The sequence below is a fragment of the Columba livia genome, chromosome 7 (genome assembly GCF_036013475.1).
Source record: "Columba livia isolate bColLiv1 breed racing homer chromosome 7, bColLiv1.pat.W.v2, whole genome shotgun sequence".
NCBI lineage: Eukaryota > Metazoa > Chordata > Aves > Columbiformes > Columbidae > Columba > Columba livia.
The window spans coordinates 19,437,521-19,458,073 of NC_088608.1; the positions used below are offsets into that span (position 1 = coordinate 19,437,521).

Here is a 20,553-nt window from a genome sequence, read left to right on the forward strand (position 1 = left end):
CACCTCACCTCACCCGACCCGGCATGACCGCGGCGTCCCGCCGGCTGTCCCTCTGGAGCCGGGGGGCGCCCGGGCCTCCCACCGTGCGGTCGGCTGTGCTTACCCTGGGGGCGGCGGGGCAGCCGCCTGCTGAGCGCGGCCGTCCATGCCGGCGGCTGGGTGAATGCAGGTCGGCTCTTGGGGACAGGGCGGGGGCAGCCGCTGGGATCCGCCTGCACAGCGCCTCGGCTGCCGCCTCACCTGCTCGGGGCGGGCTGAGGAAGACGGCCCCGTTCTGCCGCCCCCAGCGCCGCCTTGCCCCCGAGCCCGGGCATTCCCCGCTGTTCACAGCGCAGCCATGGGGCGTCTTCCCGGGGCGGCGGCCGCGGCCACGCACAGGGCTCCGCCGGGCTGCCAGCGCCGGAGCTGCCGCTCGCTGAACCACACCTTGGGCGGAGGGAGCGGGGGAGGGAAAAAAAAAGAAAACAAAAAAAAACTTCGCGGCGAGAAACTTGAAACGTGGATCCTTCCCCGCTCCAGCACCCGCGGAGAGACAGAGGCTCCCTGTTCCCGGCTCAGCTCCTCCCTCCCTCTCCCGCTGCCCGCCCGCCCGCCTCCACACACCCGGCTCTCCCTCCAGCGGCGGCCCGAGGCCCGGCCGGTACGGAGACTCCGCTCGGCCCCAGGCACGGGCGGGCAGCGGCCAGCGGGGGCAGGGCCGCTCCTCCCGGCTGGAATTTTCCTCTCCCGGAGCAGAGCGTCCCGGCGGCCGCTTCGGGCTCAGCCCTTTCCCATTCCAGCCACCAGGGCGCGGAGCGGAATCCCTGCAGGTGGGGAGAGCCCGGGGATCAGACTCCACGGGGGACCCTGCGCCTTCGGGCAGCTGTTCTGCTCAGGGATCACAGCTCGGTCGCCCCGTGCCCGTTGTCGAGCGCGCCGGGGACTTGTCCCGGGTGTACGCGTTGAAGTTCCCGTGCAACTGTGCCGGGACGCATGGGCTCGCCCTCCACTTGTCATGCCCTCCCCTCCCGGGGAAGCAGCGGCCGCCCCGCCGGTGCCTGGAGCCGCCGAGCTGGGGGCAGCACAGCGTGACCCGCCCGGTGCTGAGAGTGGTGTCAGCTAGATCTTCAGTTTGCTCCTGAGCGTGACGGCACTTCTGTCTTTCCTGTGTGACAAGCTGCTCCTTTGCAACTTCCCAGAGCAGAGAGCAGATCTGGCAGTCCATGCTGCTTACCCGTGTCCGCACAGAGCACCTTTCCAGCTGTGCCGGCTGATCAGGAGATGATATTGCACAGTAAAATAAACTCTTTATGCAGGTAATACTTTGGCCAGTGCTTAACAGAAGTTGAGAAATAGCCAACGACAAAGCATTTATACTTTTTTTTTTTTTTAAATGGAGAAAAAGTAGAATATTGCAGTCTAGTGTAAATGTCCTGTTTTTTGACTAGTTCTAAGATTACATATCTGGAAAAAAATACTATCATTGTCCATTCTATGTTAATATTATTCATTATAAGGACTTTGCCTATTATAATACTGTATATAGTATAATACTACGTATATTATAACATCATAGATATTGGTACTTCAGTAACTTTTTGCTACTCCTTGTATGCCCTTCCCATTAGTACTGTGCTTCTTCCATAAAGATTTTCTTCTTTCATTTTCTGCTTCTTCAACACAGATTAAATAATCCTGAAGCCTCCTAATTTCACAGATCCTAGAGGTTGTTCACACCCTGAATAACCACATGCCATTATCAGGCACACCCCATTAATCTGTGTACATTTCTCAAAACAAAAAAATTAATCCTTGATGAGTCAGATGGATTTTCCATGGTCCAGTTTTCAAAGAGATGGTGTTTAATGAACTGATCAATAACAATAACCTCAAGAACAATCCCACTGAAGACCTCATGTAAATTTCCAACCCTTTTTCTCTTTTGACAGTTCACTTTCTTTTCTCACACTTCTCAAATTGTTTGGCCACTTCCTAGGTTAGGCTGAAGGTTGACAAATTCCTTTGTATGTTGACTGTTCCTGCAGTCAGGGCAGGATAACCTTCTGCATTCAGTGTGTAGCCTCAGCTTAAGTACAAAAGAACATCATGTTTCCAAACATCTACTTCTTCAGTAAAATTGCACCTTCTATCTGGTAATGAAACTTACATGTTGCAAAGGTGTGACATGATTCAATGCTATAGTGCTCTTTCAGCCGAAGTGAAGACCACCGTGGCTGGATATCTGTTGGTTGGAATGCTTCCATAAGTTGGTGTGATGTTGTCATCCCTTGTAATGAACTTTGCTGGACCACCAACAGATAAGGAAGTGTTATACCATTCTCTTTAAAATCTCATTTGAAAACCAATACATGCTATCCTCTAATTCTTTTGGCAAGTACAAATGCCACAAAGATTGCAATCTATTGAATAGCTTACATTGGCTAATAATAGAAGCTGAACAATGCCAGGGAAAAAAAGTGACATCATGGAAATAACCTAAGAAAATTTGTTAGTGGTGGCAATTTCCAATAGAGACTGAGGAATTATCTGAAAAAAGCAGTTCAGTGATTAACCTCACGAGGGGAGAGGTTATGCTTATCTTCTTACTTCTATTCAAATCTCAGTTGTTAACTAAGCACATCAGAAACACTGATCACTAAAAACACGGTAGGCTCTCAACTTGAGTGCCTACAGGCCACATTCTGCAGTGACAGTTTTATGATGACTAGACTTAAAATAGTCTCATGAGATACTGGAGATACCATTTGTCCTAGGGATCTCAGGTTTTAAAAACAAATTCTGGATTCCAATGGAACTTCATTTTTTTTTAATAATAGACAATCAGTTCTGTGTTCCAGTTGTGAAAGATGTTGACTGAGTCAAATGCGTTTTTTTAATTTTTATTTTTCTATTTTTATAAAGTACCCAGCTTTGTCCTGAACTCAAAATGTTGTTCATATAAAGCAAATGTAACTCTCATACATGATAAAGAGAGGGCTGCAACAGAGAATACCAAGTAAGTGAGCTATTAATACACTATCCGTGTCTCTCCTATTGAATAGTCAAAAGAAAAAACATGTAAAGAAAAATTCCCTGGCTTTTTAAAGCCAATCTGTGAAGATATCATTAGCAGATTATTAATTGTGCCGTTGCAATGATGTCATCCTTTGTCTATGGTTGGAGGTGAAACAATCCTTCACCTGGAGGCGTTACTCCGTGTGACAAGCCCCCACCCGCTGCACTCAGTACATGCACTTGGTGCCACTGTACGTTCAGCATAAGTGTTTGCAAATTAATACCCAGTTCTGATTACTGTTAGCATGACCTTCAAGTTATGCTTGTAGTGAGAACTGTTAATCCCAACTGCTATTTGAAGGAGAACCTCTATCTTGGGTGAAGACAAGGAGTTCTAGGCACCTTATTAACTACGAGTTCTTCATACAAGATAAATTACAAAAAACAAAGTCCTCTCTGTTCCAAAAAAAGCAGTAATACCCCATAGCATTTTTTGTAACAATCAGGAGATGTCCTCAATGGTTTTAGGAAAATCTCCATGCCTCAACCCACATTGTAGGATAGTGCCAGTGGTTGCTCTCCTCTGTTAAAGAGGTTGCCAGAAATGTGGAGTACAAGTATTCAGGGATGAAAGATGCTACAGAAATGTAACAGAGTGTAGGATCTTTAAACAGGTATGTCCATTATTGCCTGTGGTGAAAGCTAATAGAAGTGTTAAACAGACCACAGGAGTCTTAAGGTATTTTTCACTGTTGTAAAAGTCTATTTGCAAGGTCTTTCTTTCAAAATTTATTACTATATAACAGTGTATCAGTGGCATTTCACGATTTAAGGATGTAACCTGAATGCTCTCTTAATGTAGTTTTGTACATAGAAAATCATACTGTATCACACAGTAGTTGTTTTGAATAATATTGTGCAAAGTAGGTGTGAAATAGAATATGGAATTGAAGGCTGTTTTCCTTGTTAAATTAATTTTATGATGCGTAATTAAAATATATTAGAAAGCTGAGCTGTTTTATTCCGACAGCAGGCATTATGCAAGTGAGGTTTTTTACCTTTATAAAGATAAAACAAAGAATTATTATATGACTCTTACTTTCGTTTAAATGAAAACTAAATCTGTATGTGCTTTTTTCTACAGAGCAGGCAATCAGCTTACATTGCATCCTGTTGAACAGTTGCCTTTTCTGTGTTTGCATTCCAGCATGTGGGTGAGGTTTCGGGAAGCATGCTCACACATGCATGTAGCCACTGAAAGTATTGCTGTAGGCACGGGGACAGGTTTTTGTGCCCATCTAAACTGTGTGCGTCATTGAAGAACCCTATACACATATACACACAAGAGGAATAGTAAGCATTTTGTCAGCATATTTTTTTTTCCTAAGGAGCTTGAGGAGCATTTCAAAATAGTAAAATGTTACCTCCATAAAGAAGTTTAAATTATTATTTCTGTTTCTCATGTTAAATAACCTCAGTGATTGAAGATGACACAATTTGCTAAAATCACAATTAGTGAACAACACAACTGGGACAGCACTATATCACAACTAGTTGTATTCTCCACTCTCATCAGCAGATAATCTTAAAGAAACTTGGATTATAATAATAAAAGGCATTTGTTTGGGTGAATCCCATATTTCTAAGTACATGGAAAATTATAAAAGTGTTTTTAAAATGAGTAGACTCAAAATTTGCATCCAAGATTTGCCAAGTAGGGCATTGATACATGGATTTTCTAAACATCTGAGCATAAAGACATTCTATGCAATATGGTGATGGATTTGTTTTCAGTTTATGGTAGGGCTACTGATTTTTTAGAAGATAGAATAAGAATTAGAATAAGAATTAGAATAAGAATTGAAATGGAATGGAATGGAATGGAATGGAATGGAATGGAATGGAATGAAATGAATAGAATAGAATAGAATAGAATAGAATAGAATAGAATAGAATAGAATAGAATAGAATAGGAATAGAATGAATAGTTTGGTTGAGAGGGACCTACAACAATCATCTAGTCCAACTGCCTGACCACTTGGATTAGTCGATTGTTGAAGTGCAACGGAATATAGAAAAAAAAATGTCTCCTCTTATACAGGGAAAAAGTAGAAAAGAGTTCCAGTTAGGACTGTCCTGTTTAGGTGACCCAAAGTAATATTAAAATTACCCCGCAGCTGGGTTTGTACTGGTAAACTGCTTTGCAATGGAGACCAATTACAGTAACAAGTGTCACAGACTCTGCTAACCTAAACGGGATTACATATGTAGTACCATTTAGTCTTTGTCCTTAATGTTGTATTTTAATAATTACATGTAGGTCATATCTATGCTGGTCTTCTACACAAGGACAGGTGTCACCCTGAGAAGGAGACAGGTCACCTTATTCTAAATTGCAAGCAATGCAGTTGTTTGTTTAATGCTTTGGACTGAATATGAACTACCAATAAGACTACAAAAAGGTACCTCATATACTGTCAGATATAGGACTAAGTAATTTTTGCCTTTTATAGAGGGTTTTCCCAATAGTTGCTACTACATATAAAAGTAAATGCAGGGTCAGATCAAAAAATATTTTATTCTTTCACTGATATTGTCCCAAATAAATTTTGCTTCAAATGTGTACGTTACAGGTGCTTACTTTCCTAGAGATATATTGTCCTTTTGGGTCATATTTAAGATTAGCATGATACTATGATGCATTCCCATTGCTATCATTATGTTTTTACTCTGCTAGTGTTTTATTTTTGCCTTTGGATCACCAAGGTGAATGTTTTACTACATTACGTGTCATGATTTGTAAGTTATTTTGCATGTTGAACAGTATTTTTGGGAATGCATTAAATATCAATTAGTGAGGTATTCATGTGGAATAACTTTGCACTTGAGTAATATTAGAAAGCTTCATACGATCTGGAGTAGTGATATAAGATATGGAATCATTTATGCCCTGAAGTATCCTGTTGCAATGTTCATTATTTTTTTAAACAGCTTTGTCTAATGCTTTCAAATCATGTTAACCACAATAGCTCAGACAAAGGACAGATAAGAGTGACTTTAAATGTTAATCTTATCTAGGGTTTGGAAGAAACTCCAAGTTCACAAAATTGCTCTCATGCACTAAATTTACAGATTATGAATGTTCATAACTAGGAAAATATGCTGTGCAAAAATCCTCAACACTGACGGCTATGAAGTCAAAACACTAAAAAATACTTGTGAAGAAAAACACCTTTGGAAAAAAATACGTTCATAATATTTCTTCAAGTGATTAGTGATGCATTATCTTCTCTCTTATTGTATCGTAAAATAACACTAGAAGAAACAAAATAGCCTTTTTCTATTAGAAAAATACACTTAGATCCAAAAAAGATTTGGGGATTTCTTCAACAGAGATATAGAAAATGTAGCAATAGCTAAGCTATCAGTAGAGAAGTTATCTTAGGTCCTGAAAGCTATATTGCTATGTTTGTACTATATCGTGAAAGCAAGGTATGTGAGCCCAGGAGAAGCTTTATGCTGCACAGATTTGGATCTCTTTGGTACTTTACCTAGCTCGCTCAGAACTAGCCTGGGGAACTTCATAGGGCTCACACCTTCTGGACATCCTCTGAAGCACCACATTGATTTAGGTGGAATCTAGGGCCATATATTAAGATGCTTTTGAAGCATGGAGAGGGAGTTAAATACTTAACCCAGATGTTATGAAATGCATGCTTTGATTAGACAACTGAATAAATGGGGAGGAGGGAAGGAAGAGGTGGTGCTCCTCTGGATCACTCACAAGAAAAGAGACGCAGCATTTCCTCAGGTGTGCTCAGGGACCTGCTGCTGGCAGGGACCCCACTACAGAGCTCCAAAGAGAAGTATTTATCTGGTCTATTTTAAACAAAAGATGGTACCGAGATGTTCAGCACAGACAGATCCAAGATAATTCTGGTCACATACGTGCATACAGTGAATTCTAAGGATGCGGAGAAATCTGTCAAAAAAAAAGGCTCATTCCACCTTCAAATGGTGGCAGTTTCAAGAATACCACACTGCACTGAGTTCCATTTAAGTGCTCTAAGCTTTTAAAAAGTTGGATTTGTTTTTCAATAAATGTTCGAATAAAAGTCACAAGGAAGCACTTATGTAAAGGTTTCAGTCAGAGTACCTGGCCGAGTTTACCAACTGTGATAATTCCCACAACCTTTTCAGACACATTTTCCAAGTACATCACTTATCGCTCTGATTCTAAGAAGCAAGAATGAACACGTCCGGGAGCTCAAGGCTGTGCATTACAGCTGAATTTGGCTTTATGTCTAGTATTTGCCACATCAGGGGGAGATGAAACATCAGCTGCAGAAATTCTTTCAGGTTTTCAGCTGAAAATTATTACTGATCTGAGTTTGGGAGTTTGCATAAATAATTTCAAGCCATTTCAAAGCCCAGCTTTGACTCAGTTTCTTTTCTCCAGTTTGCCAGTGTCTCCTTACAGAATTACCTGGTTAGCAAGCATCTAAGTGTAGTCAGCTCAGCTTGTGCAGACATGTCAAAGACAGTTTGAAACTCACAGCTGTGTGAAGCTCGGCGCAGGCTAACAACTCATTGTCAGAGCCAGGTTTCCTGGACAATGTAGAAGCTTAATTCTTTATGTCTATGGCTACACTTAGCAGCAGTACGCAGCACAAGATAGCTCAAAGGTAACACCAAGCATATTCTCTGCTATGCATGCACCAGTATATGTACTGTTGTATCTGCCCTGTAAACAAAAAATGGTAAGTAAGCAGCAGTCTCACACATAATAGGCCCATGGCAATACAGACTCAGAAAGCTGTCTAGCCTTTGTGTCTGTTGTATAAAAACATAACTTGTGTAAGCATACCTATTTGCTATTGATTTACCAAACTGCAGTGTATATTCAGCAACTTGAAATGCTTCTAATTTAAGCAGTTAAGTTTTAGCTAAGTTAAGTTTTATTTAAGAAACGTAGGGAGCATTTTCCAGCACTAGTTTTCCCATTTTTTTAATTGAGGGATTGTGTTCACACATCATGGGAAGTACACTTCCTGGCATCAGAGATGCTGTTACTTTGTTCTTTCTTCCCTCCACACTGCTCTGCTTAAGTCACTGCTTACTATCCATTGAGTATGGCACGGCTTGGAAAGTTTGATTCGTATCTTGACACAGTCAGGATGGGAAAAAGGGCTTAACAATCTAGTTTGGTTTTGTTCTGTTTACCATGGTATAAAAATAAATATAACAATGTTTAGAATTCTCACATGCTAAATGCTATGTATACATACAGCAGTTTACATTGCTTTTTACTATACATTAACATCTATTAGTTCACTCTAGTTAAGTACTGTGTACTAATCAGAGATAAATGTTGCATGTATTGTCCAGATATTTTAATTAAAAATTAAGTGAAAAACCAAAAAAGTTAGGCTAGATATTTAAATGCTCCACATAGAACAAGCAAAACCAGAAATGACCTTAGCTCAACCAATTTGACTTGGGCATCAGACCAGATTTGTAAGACTGCAATGTTTTATGCACAGCGGTACAATTGCACAATTAAAAGATCTGAAGATACAACTTTTAAGTACCTCGTTAAAGGTATTTTTAACCTTTTCCTCTGACGAGAAAAAGCCAACTAAATACAACAAAAAGATTTTGAATGCATCAGTCAGTTGCACTCCATGACCAATATGTAGCTCCAGGGTCACACATTTATGCCACGAGATGTGAAATTGTCATCGTCATCCTATACTGGAGCTGGAGGCCACAGAGCTGCTATAACAGCACTGCAGCTATTTCTGATTTTGTGGAATGGGGCCAACATTTTTCTCAGAAACAAAGGTTAGAAAATGAAAAGAGCACCAGTTTTATCTCCCCTATCTCTTCCTGGAGAAGACTGGGTGAGTTAATGGAAAAGAAATCCATCAAGAGTTATTAAATACAAATCACCATCTCTAGCTCAGGAAGTTCCTGAACCACAGATTGCTGAATGATAGAGAGATTTGTTGAAGTACTTATGCTTTCCCTTCATTTATAGTGTTCCCTCAACATCCATTCTTGGACATTGTCTTTGACAGGATACCAGGCTAGATAAGACATACGGTCTGACACAGAGAGGCACTCTTGTTTGAGGTTCTTTCGAAAGGTCTGACTTTAAACAAGAAAGGCCTCATTTTTTAATAAAGGTAAAGGAGTGCTATAGAAGTCTGTGGTTTCTTTGAACCTACTGTAATTATTATCTCAGGATTTTGCCTACAGTCTTATTTTTACATTGTAATGCACCACACCTTTCCAGCATTAGGCATTCAAAGAGCTGGTAAAGGCAGTGGTGTTTAGGGTAAATTCCAGTCCTGCCGAATGGCTTGCTTGGGTATTGGCTTTAGCAGCTCTGTGCAAAGCGGCACTGAATGGCCACATTAACAACTCTGAGGCCAGTGTGTGTCAAAGTGGCAGCATTGGGACAAGGAGATGTTTTCTCTCTCCCCAGTGGTGTATCAAATGCTTATTGACCTGGTTGAACCTTAGAAGTCAGCCCATTATAGTCAGATACAAGTTCTTGGGCTTCATTCCAGGCTAAGACTCACAAAGATAAACATGTATATGCTAATAAAATGCATCAGAGTCTATTTAGGCCAAACAGCTCAAGAGAAAAGACTGAAACAGGGTTGAGCTGCACAGATGCAGATGCAGGAGAAAGTAAGGGGAAATAATGAATCACTCTAAGTGGCTTGCACCCTTTTTATTTTACTACCTATGAAACTGCATTTGAGAAATAAGCAGCTGTAAACTCTGGTCAACATGATATCAATTCAGGTGGAGTCACAGAACCATTTTTCAAGTGAACTAACTCTGGTCTCGTGATTTTACAGACAGAACCCTGCTGCGTAACCTGTTTTAAGTAATTCAAGATGCACCTTAGAAAATCCTCAGCCCAAGGGCAGAAAATTTTTGAAACATTTAAAGTGAATGAAAAAGAGCAGGGAGATAAAGCCGCACAGAGGCTCAGGAGATAGATTCCTGTGAGGGCAGAAGGAAGTTGTTTTAGAACACAGATTGTGATTATCAATGTTAAAAGGAAACATGACATTTTTCAGCATGAAATATGAAGACTGAGATGAGAGGAAGAAAACAAAGAGGTGTAAATGTCTGGCAGGGCCAGATTACATGGTTAAGGAACATGAAGATACAGAAGCAGATTCATGGCACAAGTAAAAATAATGTTCTTGGGCTGGACAGATGGAGGCTTTATTCCCCAAGTCATTCTGTCCTCTCTAGATCACAGTAACTATTAGGCTAGACAGGAATGCAGAGTGCATAAAGAAATGTGCAGTGCAAATTCTGCCACATTTTCATCCGTAGTCAAGAGTGAGAGAGTTTAGTGCCGGTACTTGTCAAGATCTGCGCTCTGATGACTTTGATGAACTGTCTGAGTCAGGAAGACAGATTTGTTACTGTGTTAATGCATTAAAAGAACAGAAGCAAAATGATGCACCTTCAAGCAGCTGTCATTACTGTGTAAATCTGAAAGGTAGTGAATCTGAATCTGAATTTAAGTCTTTCGAACTGAAATGGTAGAGGCAACAACATCTCTAATTACCTAGACCACTGCAGTTTTTGGTCAGAATTCCTTAATATAAAATGAAATTATTTTTGCCATTGTTTTCTAACAAAATAACAGATTTTTTTTTAATCATTCTTATGATAAAAGTTTTATCTGTTACAGAATAAATTTGTAGCTGACAAAAAGTAAACTCTAGTTCACAAAGATTTAAACCAATTATAGTTAACCTGAATAACATCTTTATTCAGTTAACGTGATGCTTATGAATTGCCAATCAGGCTAAATATATGTTCTGTTAAAAAAAGCAAACAAACAATGAAAGTGAATCTGTTGTACTCTAAGAGTTAAGGAGTCGCAACTCTATGTATTGTTTCTCCAGTAAAACATAAATTACTCTCTACAGAGAAGAGAACCTATTCTACTGATTCACCAATGCAGAACAGTCAAACACCATGGATGAACTTCAAGCTACTTGCTTCGAGGGCAAGATCCTTTGTGATTACTAGGGGTTCAAATTTACCTGATGTTTCAAGGTTCAAGCACAGGTGTTTTCAAGGTTTTCCTTCTTCTTACCATTCAGGCTAAGAAGTCTAATTTTTCAAAGGTCAGAGATATTTAAGTCCACCTTTTTCTTTAAATTAGTTTACAAAATCAGGTAAAAGACAGGACTCAGATAGGGATCACTTAGATGGGAAATAACAGGGAAGAGAGAATTATCTTTGTTTAAAATGTATATGGAAGATTTTTTATTTTTTCTTTTGTTCCTAATAAGTGTTATTATTGTAGACAGTTACCTTGCTTTACACATGATGTAATATTATGTTGTATACTTTTTCTTTTACTAAGGCTTCTAGTCCTCATGCTGCTGACAGTAGTTTTTTCATGCATAGTTTATGACTGGGGCTTTAATCAGAAGCCTGTTCACCTGCCCCGGGCAGACAGCTGGAAACTGCTGTCCTGTCTTCTGGGTGAATTCGTACCAGGATTTCCATCTCTGCTATATATGTGCCTGGAAGGGTACCAATAACAACTACTGATCATTGCAAAGATCATCCCTAAGTGATGGCTCTTTCAGTCTCATTTTCAAACACATTCCACAGTTTTCTCCAAGTTCAAAGAAAGATTTGAACGACAGTGCTGAAGGACAAAAAAAGCCAGGAGGCGGATTTCAGACCAACAATTTTTTAATATATTGAAGTTCTATCCTTACACACATCCATTTCTCTCTGAGTCCCTCTCTTAACTCCAAATTAAATCACGAGATACATTCTGAAAGTTACTCCTGTGAAAGAATCCTAGACATCTGGGGCCTATGATATGAAAAGAAGTACTTCACAATCTTCAGCAAAATAGAAAGTGGGGGAGATAGTGAGGACAGCGTTCAGAGTTCTTTTTTGCAGCCACTGTGAGGAGAATCTTCTCCTAAGAGCTGTGGAAATTACACGCAGCTGTTACAAACAGGAACATAATTGTATACAGTCCCTTAAAAAAAGACTAACATCTGGAAGCTTTATCTGATGACTGTTCAAGTCAAATATCATCCAGGTAAAAAACAAGAGTACAGGACAGAAAAGATATCCAAGTTTGGTATGATATGACAGAGAACACCAGGAAACTGCAATGTGCTTAAGTCATGACAACTTTAACCTGATGCTGGGAAGAAGAAAGTGAAATAATATTTCTTAAACCCTCTCAGGCACCACAGCTTATTGCTTGTGTTTATCCAGCAAACCTGCCTTTCCAGAGATCTCTCCAGGTTGCACCAGATACCAGCGAGTATCACGCATTGCAAAATGCCACAGTAGAGCGCAATCTGATTAGAACTGTAGCATTTCATTTGCAAACATTCTACTTCAGTTACAGATTAACAGAAAGGATTTAATTTATTGAAGGAGAAAATTAGTAGCTGGCAAAAGCAAGATATGGAAAAGGTATGCTGGAAATCACAGGAAAACCTCAGGAGGACCTGATTGTAGTATATGTTTTAGCTTTTGCATACAGCTTATGATTATTGTGTGAGAAGTCTCATGAAGACCAAACATACTTTCCAGAGATGATTAATGGTTTCACCTTGTCCAGTGAAAAAACACAGTGATTTCACTGATTTGTTAAAGTCAGCTCAACATCTCCTAAGGCAGACCTCAAATTTACATGTAGGCATGACAAAAAATGGGACCTATTAGGAATAATGGAAGTATAAGATAATCTATTAAACTTTTGATGATTGCCATTATGGAACTGGTGGTAAAGGAATGGGGTGGTAATGCCTTTTCCCATTTCTGCTAGAAATCTTGCTCCTTAACTGCTCCAGGATCTACTTCACCAGGAGATCCTGCCTGAATAATACTCACATTTAATCTCCATACATGAAACAGAAAAGAGGAGTAATAAAATGGGTAGAATCCCCTGTCAAACTTACAACAAAGAGCAAGTTCCAACAACTCCTGTCCTCCTTGCCACTATCCAGAGGCACACACAAGTCAGGTAACTGTTGCAATTTGATCTCTTTAGCAACATATGACCCATCAGACTTAAGAGTATTTTTTGTATTCTCATAGCTAGAAACATTTGCTAGGCATCATCAGCCTAATTTACTACAATATTATAGAGCCCATTGTAAGGATGGGGGGATTCTACAGGAAGAGACTCTGTGTCAGCCAGCAAGAAAAGCTTTCTTCACTTTCTTCCACCTGGCAATCACTGTAACCTTAGTCACTTTTCAAATTGTTACGGCTCAGAAACTATTTTACTGGAAGTATGAATAAGCAGAAAGGCCTCTGTATTAAAAATACAATGGAGAGCAGCTAGTTTTAGCACATCATCTGCAGTGACTGCACTCAAATATTTATTATGTATGTTCCACTAAGGAATAATCAATAAGCTTTTCAGAGAGCTGATGAGGGTTCAGAGGAGAAAGCTGTGTGTCAAGCAGCTTCTGACAGTGTAAAGAGACTACAGAAATATATGCACCCAAGGGGAGAGCTGTCAGGGACTCCGGAGTTGGAATATAGCATTCAGTCACACTCAACTTCATGAATACGTGCTGGATTATTACATGAAAGGAAACTGCAGCTGTAGCGATACTGTGTTCTGCAATACAGGTGTGCCTGCTGCCAAGGATGACCTTCTTGACAAGCACCTTATCCTCATCTCAGTGCCCCGGATTCTCAGTGATTCAGTCACTTCGACATAATGAATACAGACCTCCTCAGAATATTGGCTTGTGATAAGAATGAATGCCCAAAAGTAGAATAACTAGTCTCCAAAAGAGGCAGAAACTCCTCTTGTTCCTTTCTTTCTCTGTTTCTTAAAGCTCTATTCTCAACTGTTACAGACTGCCACCTTTTTAACAGTCATCTTCTCTTCCAGAGGTATCTCAGGATCAACAGCTCTCTCATGAATAGGCTCTCAAGTGTTCTGTGCTTCAGCTTGTCTCTTGTGTAGACTAATACTGCCCTGCCAGTGTTTGTTCGGCAGTTGCCATTGTCTGATACAATGGGCCTGGGTTACATTTATCAGACCTGTTCTTCCAGCCAGTCTGCATTCCTTGCCCTCTCCACTTCCAGGATGGGGAGATCCTTTATGAAAATACTTCCTGAGCCTCCCAAAGAGGCATACTCCTCTTCAAGAAAACAACAATAATCACTTTCATAATAAATCTAAAAGTGAAACAAATGCTTTGAAAGATATTTTGATTAATAGCCCTGATAATATAACTTCTTTCCTCTTATGCTTCTTGGTTCCAAAAAAATAAAATACCATCTTTTTACATTCTAGCTTGATTTCATAATGTCTTTTCAAAAATTTTCATGTCTGCAACTCTTGCTGCTCTCTGGAAGTTCAGTGCAAGCTCTGTGGAATAGCTTATTGGAAAGGAGTATAAGAGTTTAGCACTGTACACAAACCAAGTGTAAAAGAAAAATAAAGTTAGAAATCAGTAATATTTTTTAAAACTTTACAACTAAAAAGTAGTTCAGCAAGCAAAATGGTGTTTTTGCTTAGGAAAATTTCGAACCAACTCTTACAACTCTTCTCACAACTACATTTTTCATCTACAGCCGGCTATTGGTTCTCAGAGTCTTTACAGAAGGCAGGTATGCTCAGTAAACCAGGAATCACAAAGCTCCAGATTCATTCACGTTTAACTGAGAATAACCATAAATAACCCCTTGAATTCACTGTCAGCTGGAGAGGAATGATGTACTGAATAGTGTTAATGCCCTCTTCAGGCTGAACAAGAAATTGCTATAATTCTGGGATTGATTTCAGTTTGTCTATTAAATAGGTACTAAATAAATGAGTCTATATCAGTCATTATTAGCCTGAACTGACTTTGTCTGAAAATTGTAAATAGTACAGTGGTATCTCCCGATATTGTGCAAAGACAGTTGATAATCTATCGGAGACTTTTCGCCAGTCATAAAGGCAGGTTGTGCCTGTACTACTGAATCATATAGAAACATGGAACAGGATTGAACCGTGCACCCTTGTTCATCAATGCTTGTTAACTGTCACAAGACTCCTGGCGTGGTTTGACTGTATCAGCCAGCATTCTTTCCCATACACTCTGTATGAGGCTACCTGAGTGTTTATTGGCCTCATGAGCTATTGCACATCCTTTGCATAATTTCAAGTATTTTGATCTGAAAAAAAAAATCTTTCTGTCTCTCTCACACACACAAAAATTACGCCTAGAGCCCTATCAGTACCCTATTTTGTCCAGGGGCCCTCAATGGCCAACTGATATGTGCTGTGGACATAAACAATTCTGTGCCATTTGGCTTCTGATCTAGAGACCAGTCCCCTCTCGAAAGCCTCAACAACCTCCTGGAAGAGCCAGGTTTTGAGGTAATCAATACTGCATTTTCCTGAAGGGCCAATTTAGTGTGGGGGACATCAGATGCCAGGTAGCTCACAAGCATCAGGTGAAAACAGCTTCCTGTTGCAGCAATTATCAAAACAGACACTAAACCGTCAGACTTACACAGGCCTGCTCTGAGCCTGCTGCTGTCTCTGGCCACTACACGTTGCCAGAGGTTTCAGAGCCTCTGTCGCAGCAATCTATTCTCCACAGAAAAACAGCAGTCAGCAACTGTTGCGTGCCTAAACTCTGTGACATTTGGCCCCATGACCTCCATCCCAGTATATCTGTGTTGTTTTTCTGATTGGCCAAGTCTATTGTGCATGAGATCAACAAAAATATAAATATATGCACTCAGTTTAACAGAGAAATTATCTTATCCCCTAGCCAAAGATGGGTCAATACAACTATTTGAAGACTATTATGAATTGAGAGCAGGAAAAAAGGCTTTTAAACACAGTATTTACTGAAATAGGAAGACTAATGGACACCACATGGAACACAGTAAATATCATATGCAACAAGAGTAGCAAAGCAACGGAAGTACTAAAAATCAAAAACAAGGAAAGAGAGTGGGGTGACAAATAAAAATCCATGGCCGTGCTTGATTTTAACAGTGAAAAATCGCCCTTGTTATTTCTAAAGGAGCTGCTGAACAGTTCCATGAGAACATGCCCAAAATATCTTGCTCAGGGGTAGATTCACTCTAATGAATGGCTGCGATTTCAGGCTGCAGAGGAGCTGCAGTTCTAACTGCACATGCAGTACAGAGTAACAGCTGCATTTAAAGACTCCAGCTGCACAGATAAATGACCTGCTTGTGGTTGTCCCTAACTCTGACATGGAAGTTTAGATAAGCATACAAGTCCACAAAATCAATGTACGCCATTACAGTGCTTGTCTGTTCACTACAAACATGAACAAATGACTCAATGACCATATTTGAGAAAGCAAAGAGAAGGAGCCTCTTGGCTGATTCTTGCCTCTTGCTCCTAGCAATACAGTGCCATCTGCTTTTCTTGTCATCGTCCTTACTCCATTCCAGAAAGAGACAGACCTAACGTTCCTCTAGGACACAATTACAAGATCCCATGTTAGAAGCCTGGATTCTGACAGGGTTAACTATTAGCAAATCTGGAGCCATGTTCTTTTCTCCTTCTCCCTAGAACTCAAAATAAATATTTGCTTAATTTTGCACTTACCAAAATATTTTGCAACATAAGAAATCTGTACTTGCTTTCTGTTAAAGATAGCAAATTTATTTCCAGCTTCAATTGCCTTATAATGTCCAGTTTTGAAGAAAGCATTTGAATCTTGCCACTTTCTTCCTACACTTCTGGCAAATATACTTCAATACCACACACATATAATGAACAAAAGTATTTTAAAATATCAATTAATTTAAATAAAAGTTAATTTTGGTATCAAGCTGAAGGTACAATCTTCAAGGCCTGGATATAAAATGCTGGTCTGTTGATATACTGAACAGTTATTTGAGTATTGAATTATGGAATAATCACTAACGATTATCAATTTAATTATTAATTTACCCATATACTACAACTGCTTTGTCTACTGGCCAGAATATTGTAGTGAATCTGGGTATGTTCTGCGCAATGGTCAGTATTTCACAGTAGACAGCTGCCAGAGTAAAATCTTGATTCCTACAATATTCTAATAAACACTTAAAATTTGTTTTCATGTTGAAGTAAATAGGATTGCTGCTGCATTTTTAGTTAACCATGTATGTTCCGGATTGACACTTTGGAGCCCTGTGAAGGATCATAAAAATTGAAATCCAAGTAAAAGAGCACGCAGAAGGCTACTGCTCATGAATGGAGTCTTTTCAGAACTGAAATACGCTTAAAACTTCAAGGAAGATTAACACTTCATACAGGAGAAAAAAATCCAGGTTGTTAGTCTGGATCAAGATGGATCTAAAAAGAGAAAGTGCAATGAATTTTTAATGCCTCTGTGATCTGCAGGATGCCAAGGGCACTGACACAGAGTTTCATTGACAAGAATACTGATAGCAGAATTAGCCCAAAAGTGAAGATCCTGGAGTAACAGAAAAGTTTCTGCAATTCCTTTAATATTCCAACTAAGACATTATTTTTGCATTCACAAAACAGCAGTTTAAAGGCTTGTTTTGTGGTGTTTGGTTTTGTTTTTGTGGGGTGTTTGTTTTCCTAAAAGGGATAGGTATACTACGAGAAAAATATAAAAACAACTTTTTATTTATCATTGTTCTGTAGCAAAGGAACATTAGCTAAAGATTTTAACAAAACAGTTTATCTAGTTGCCCGCTTCAACTTCTTTCTCTTGGGTCACAGTGATATTCTTCATGAACTTGCACCAGTCCCATGATACTCTCTCTAGTGCCTACTGATATCCTGATGCACAGGATCTGTTATTTTATAATTCTACGTTGGCACCATCCCACTTGTTATAGGAAACAGCCAGAAGCTGTTGCACAAGTTACTAAACCTCATCATAAACAATAATTACTTGTAAAATGTTATTATCTGCCCAATTTTTGAACACAGTCCAGTGAAATGCAGTTCACATTGTCAGAATACTGATGTTACCAACAAGAGTTCCAAGTGAGTTGCCAGCTTACATCTAACTATAGCACAACAAGCACAATGTCGAGAGGTTTTTTTGGCTCTAGTTTTGGAAGCATTAACCATCAGTTGGGAGTATTTGCAAATTTTCAAAAAATGTTCCTTCCTCAGTTCCAGGAGGCTCCTCTTTTGATGCCCTACTGAAGTTTCAGGATGTTTTTCTTGTTGCATCCTGCTTTAGTTCCAAGATCTAAGCCCTTCTGGAAACCCCCTACAAGTTTCACAGTCTTCTAAGGAAAAAAAATACAATAGAATGTCCATTTAAGGAAAAACTGCATCATAATAGAAGAAGGTGGGAACAGACAATCAGCAATTAATAATACAAAGTAGCATGCAACAGAACTTGGAGAATCTTTTAGAGCTAATTCTGTTCTTTACTGTTACAAATTGACTTACGTGTGTATTAGAAGGAACAGTATTCCTATCTATTCAAAAAGACTTGTGTTTTAAATTATTATCTTGATTTCCTGGTTCAGCTGGCATTTAATAACAGCAGATACTACCACAGGGAAAGACTATTTTCAAGTTTCCTTGCATCTTTCTGCATTTCCTTGACTTTTTAGTCATTAGTTGCAGTGGACTTGAGATTAGGCAGAGGTGATTAAGTCAATTCCCAAAGCTTGAATTTGTTTACAGCAAACAGAATTGTTATTAATAGTATCTTTACCACTGGTATTCTTAGGCAATGCAAGATTGGATATTTGCAGAAAGCAGATAAAGTATCAGTTCTTAATTTGAAATAACTAGCTTCCTGTGCTATGTTATCTGTATTTTGCATGTGGAAGAAATGAAATAGGGTCTCTTGTCCAGTTTCACAATGAGTAACTTTGAAATATAATGGCATGGGTCTTCAGGGCACCCACAGGAACAACTACACCATTCCGTCTGTCAAAGCTCCTCACACTCCTGTGTCTTACCTGCAAAGTCAGAAAACTGATCCAGCTCACTTTCCTATCCAGTGCCCTGTAAACCATCTAATGCAATAGGCTGGGAACACAGGGCAGAAGGGATGAATTACAAGGAAGAAATTACAATTCCCTCTGCTTTTGTACCTGAATCTAAATTAAGAAAGCTAGCGGTGCTTCACACCTCCAGGTTCTAGCTCCCCTTCCTCTCCAACCTGATGCTTTAACGCTGCTGCATCCACATGCTTTTCCCACAGTTGGGACAAGTCCAACAGAGCCTACCAGCAATTATTTGATATGTCACCAATTATACATTTGCCTTTCACCACTCAGGTATACTTTTCTTCTCTAAAACCTGGATTAAAATACATCTGATTTCTGAAAGACCAAAAATGCTAACTATTCTGTGATAACTGGGTAACTTCACACTTGTCCCACCTCTCCAGGCAGGCTTCATGATGGTTTTGGAGTCTCTGGAAGGACTAGCTAACTATAAACTGTTCTCAGATAATCAGATTTCTGCAAAAAATGGGCTATAATCTTCTTGTGTGATTCAAAAATTACTGTCTTATTAGAAGAAACTTCTTTTTCATTCTACTGCCCAGTCATTGCCTGGGAACAGATCTAATATATGCTGTTAAATACATGAATGGAGTCCAAGAGCATGATTTGTCTCACAATGCAGGCAGACTAGCACTGTTACAAAGGTTTGGTGCCAGCATACAACTAACTTGAAATGCTGTAAAATGCTGTGTTATGGTATTGTCTTATATCTTCTTCAAAATGTAATTTTAGGTATTTATCTCTTTTCTGGAAAACGTCTAGCTACATAGTCCTGGGAAGGTAATAATCCTTCTGTGAAACTTCATGTTATTTTAAGACATCTATTATTCTGTAGTAGGCCAATGCCAAGAATTTTAATGTAAAGAAAAATGGAAGAGAAAACACTTTGCACTTGACACATCAGAGCACTGAGCTGGGATATAAAAGGATCTGATTCAAAATACAGACATCCCGTTCTGTGAAAAAATAAGTCAGAGAAAAGACAGAAAGAGAAGGAGCAAATGAGCAGTAGTGAATTTATGTGACCTGAACATTGTTTAAATATGCTCACATTTTATCATCTCTTTTCCATTTTTTAAGTTGGTGCCTAGTCAAGTGACTTTTTCAGTCAAACAGCGTAGGAAGGTATTTGTATTTGCCTTTTCTCACCTAACGTATCTCTCACAATATGACAGTAAAGAGCCTGAAGCCTACTTGCTGAAGTTCACTAGAAACATTTCTTTTGTATGATATATAAGGTAGGATGAAAGGAAAAGCTAGTGCTCAGTGTAATGGAAAGAGTTTTAAAGTCCCTGTAATCATGTAACTTTTTTGCTCTGTAGGGTCTATCTTAATGAAAGTATATTCAAGAAGTCAGTTCTGGCTTTAGAGGAAGATTCTTGTCTTTTGCCCTCAAAATTATCTTTTCAAATAAGTTGACATGAAAGAAGGCCAAAATTAGACAGGTGTCACTTCATCAAATGTCACATGACCCTAGCCATGCTTCCTTTGATAAGATAGTTAGTGTTCCAAGATGGCCAGGACTGCCCTGTATTTGAATAT

The 20,553-nt window shown here is 39.5% G+C and overlaps 2 protein-coding genes across 6 annotated transcripts in view; both read right to left on the reverse strand.

The window, feature by feature from the left end:
- COBLL1 (cordon-bleu WH2 repeat protein like 1) overlaps window positions 1-757 on the reverse strand; it is an 82,864-nt gene extending 82,107 nt beyond the window's left edge. Inside the window, exon 1 of one of the 5 annotated variants that reach the window (XM_065068698.1) lies at window positions 604-757. Coding sequence is in view for 3 of the 5 variants with exons in the window: in XM_065068695.1 (XP_064924767.1) it covers window positions 104-147 (44 nt within the window). In the remaining 2 variants the exon portion in view is untranslated. Of the gene's footprint in view, window positions 1-8; window positions 464-603 lie in introns of those variants that run through there. The other 4 variants (XM_065068699.1, XM_065068695.1, XM_065068694.1 and 1 more) reach the window with 4 other exon arrangements.
- A 1,255-nt stretch (window positions 758-2,012) lies between these two features.
- SLC38A11 (solute carrier family 38 member 11) overlaps window positions 2,013-20,553 on the reverse strand; it is a 46,338-nt gene continuing 27,797 nt past the window's right edge. The window contains exon 12 of the mRNA XM_065068705.1: window positions 2,013-11,987. Within this exon, the coding sequence (XP_064924777.1) occupies window positions 11,940-11,987 (48 nt within the window). The 3' untranslated portion in view covers window positions 2,013-11,939. The remainder of the gene's footprint in view (window positions 11,988-20,553) is intronic.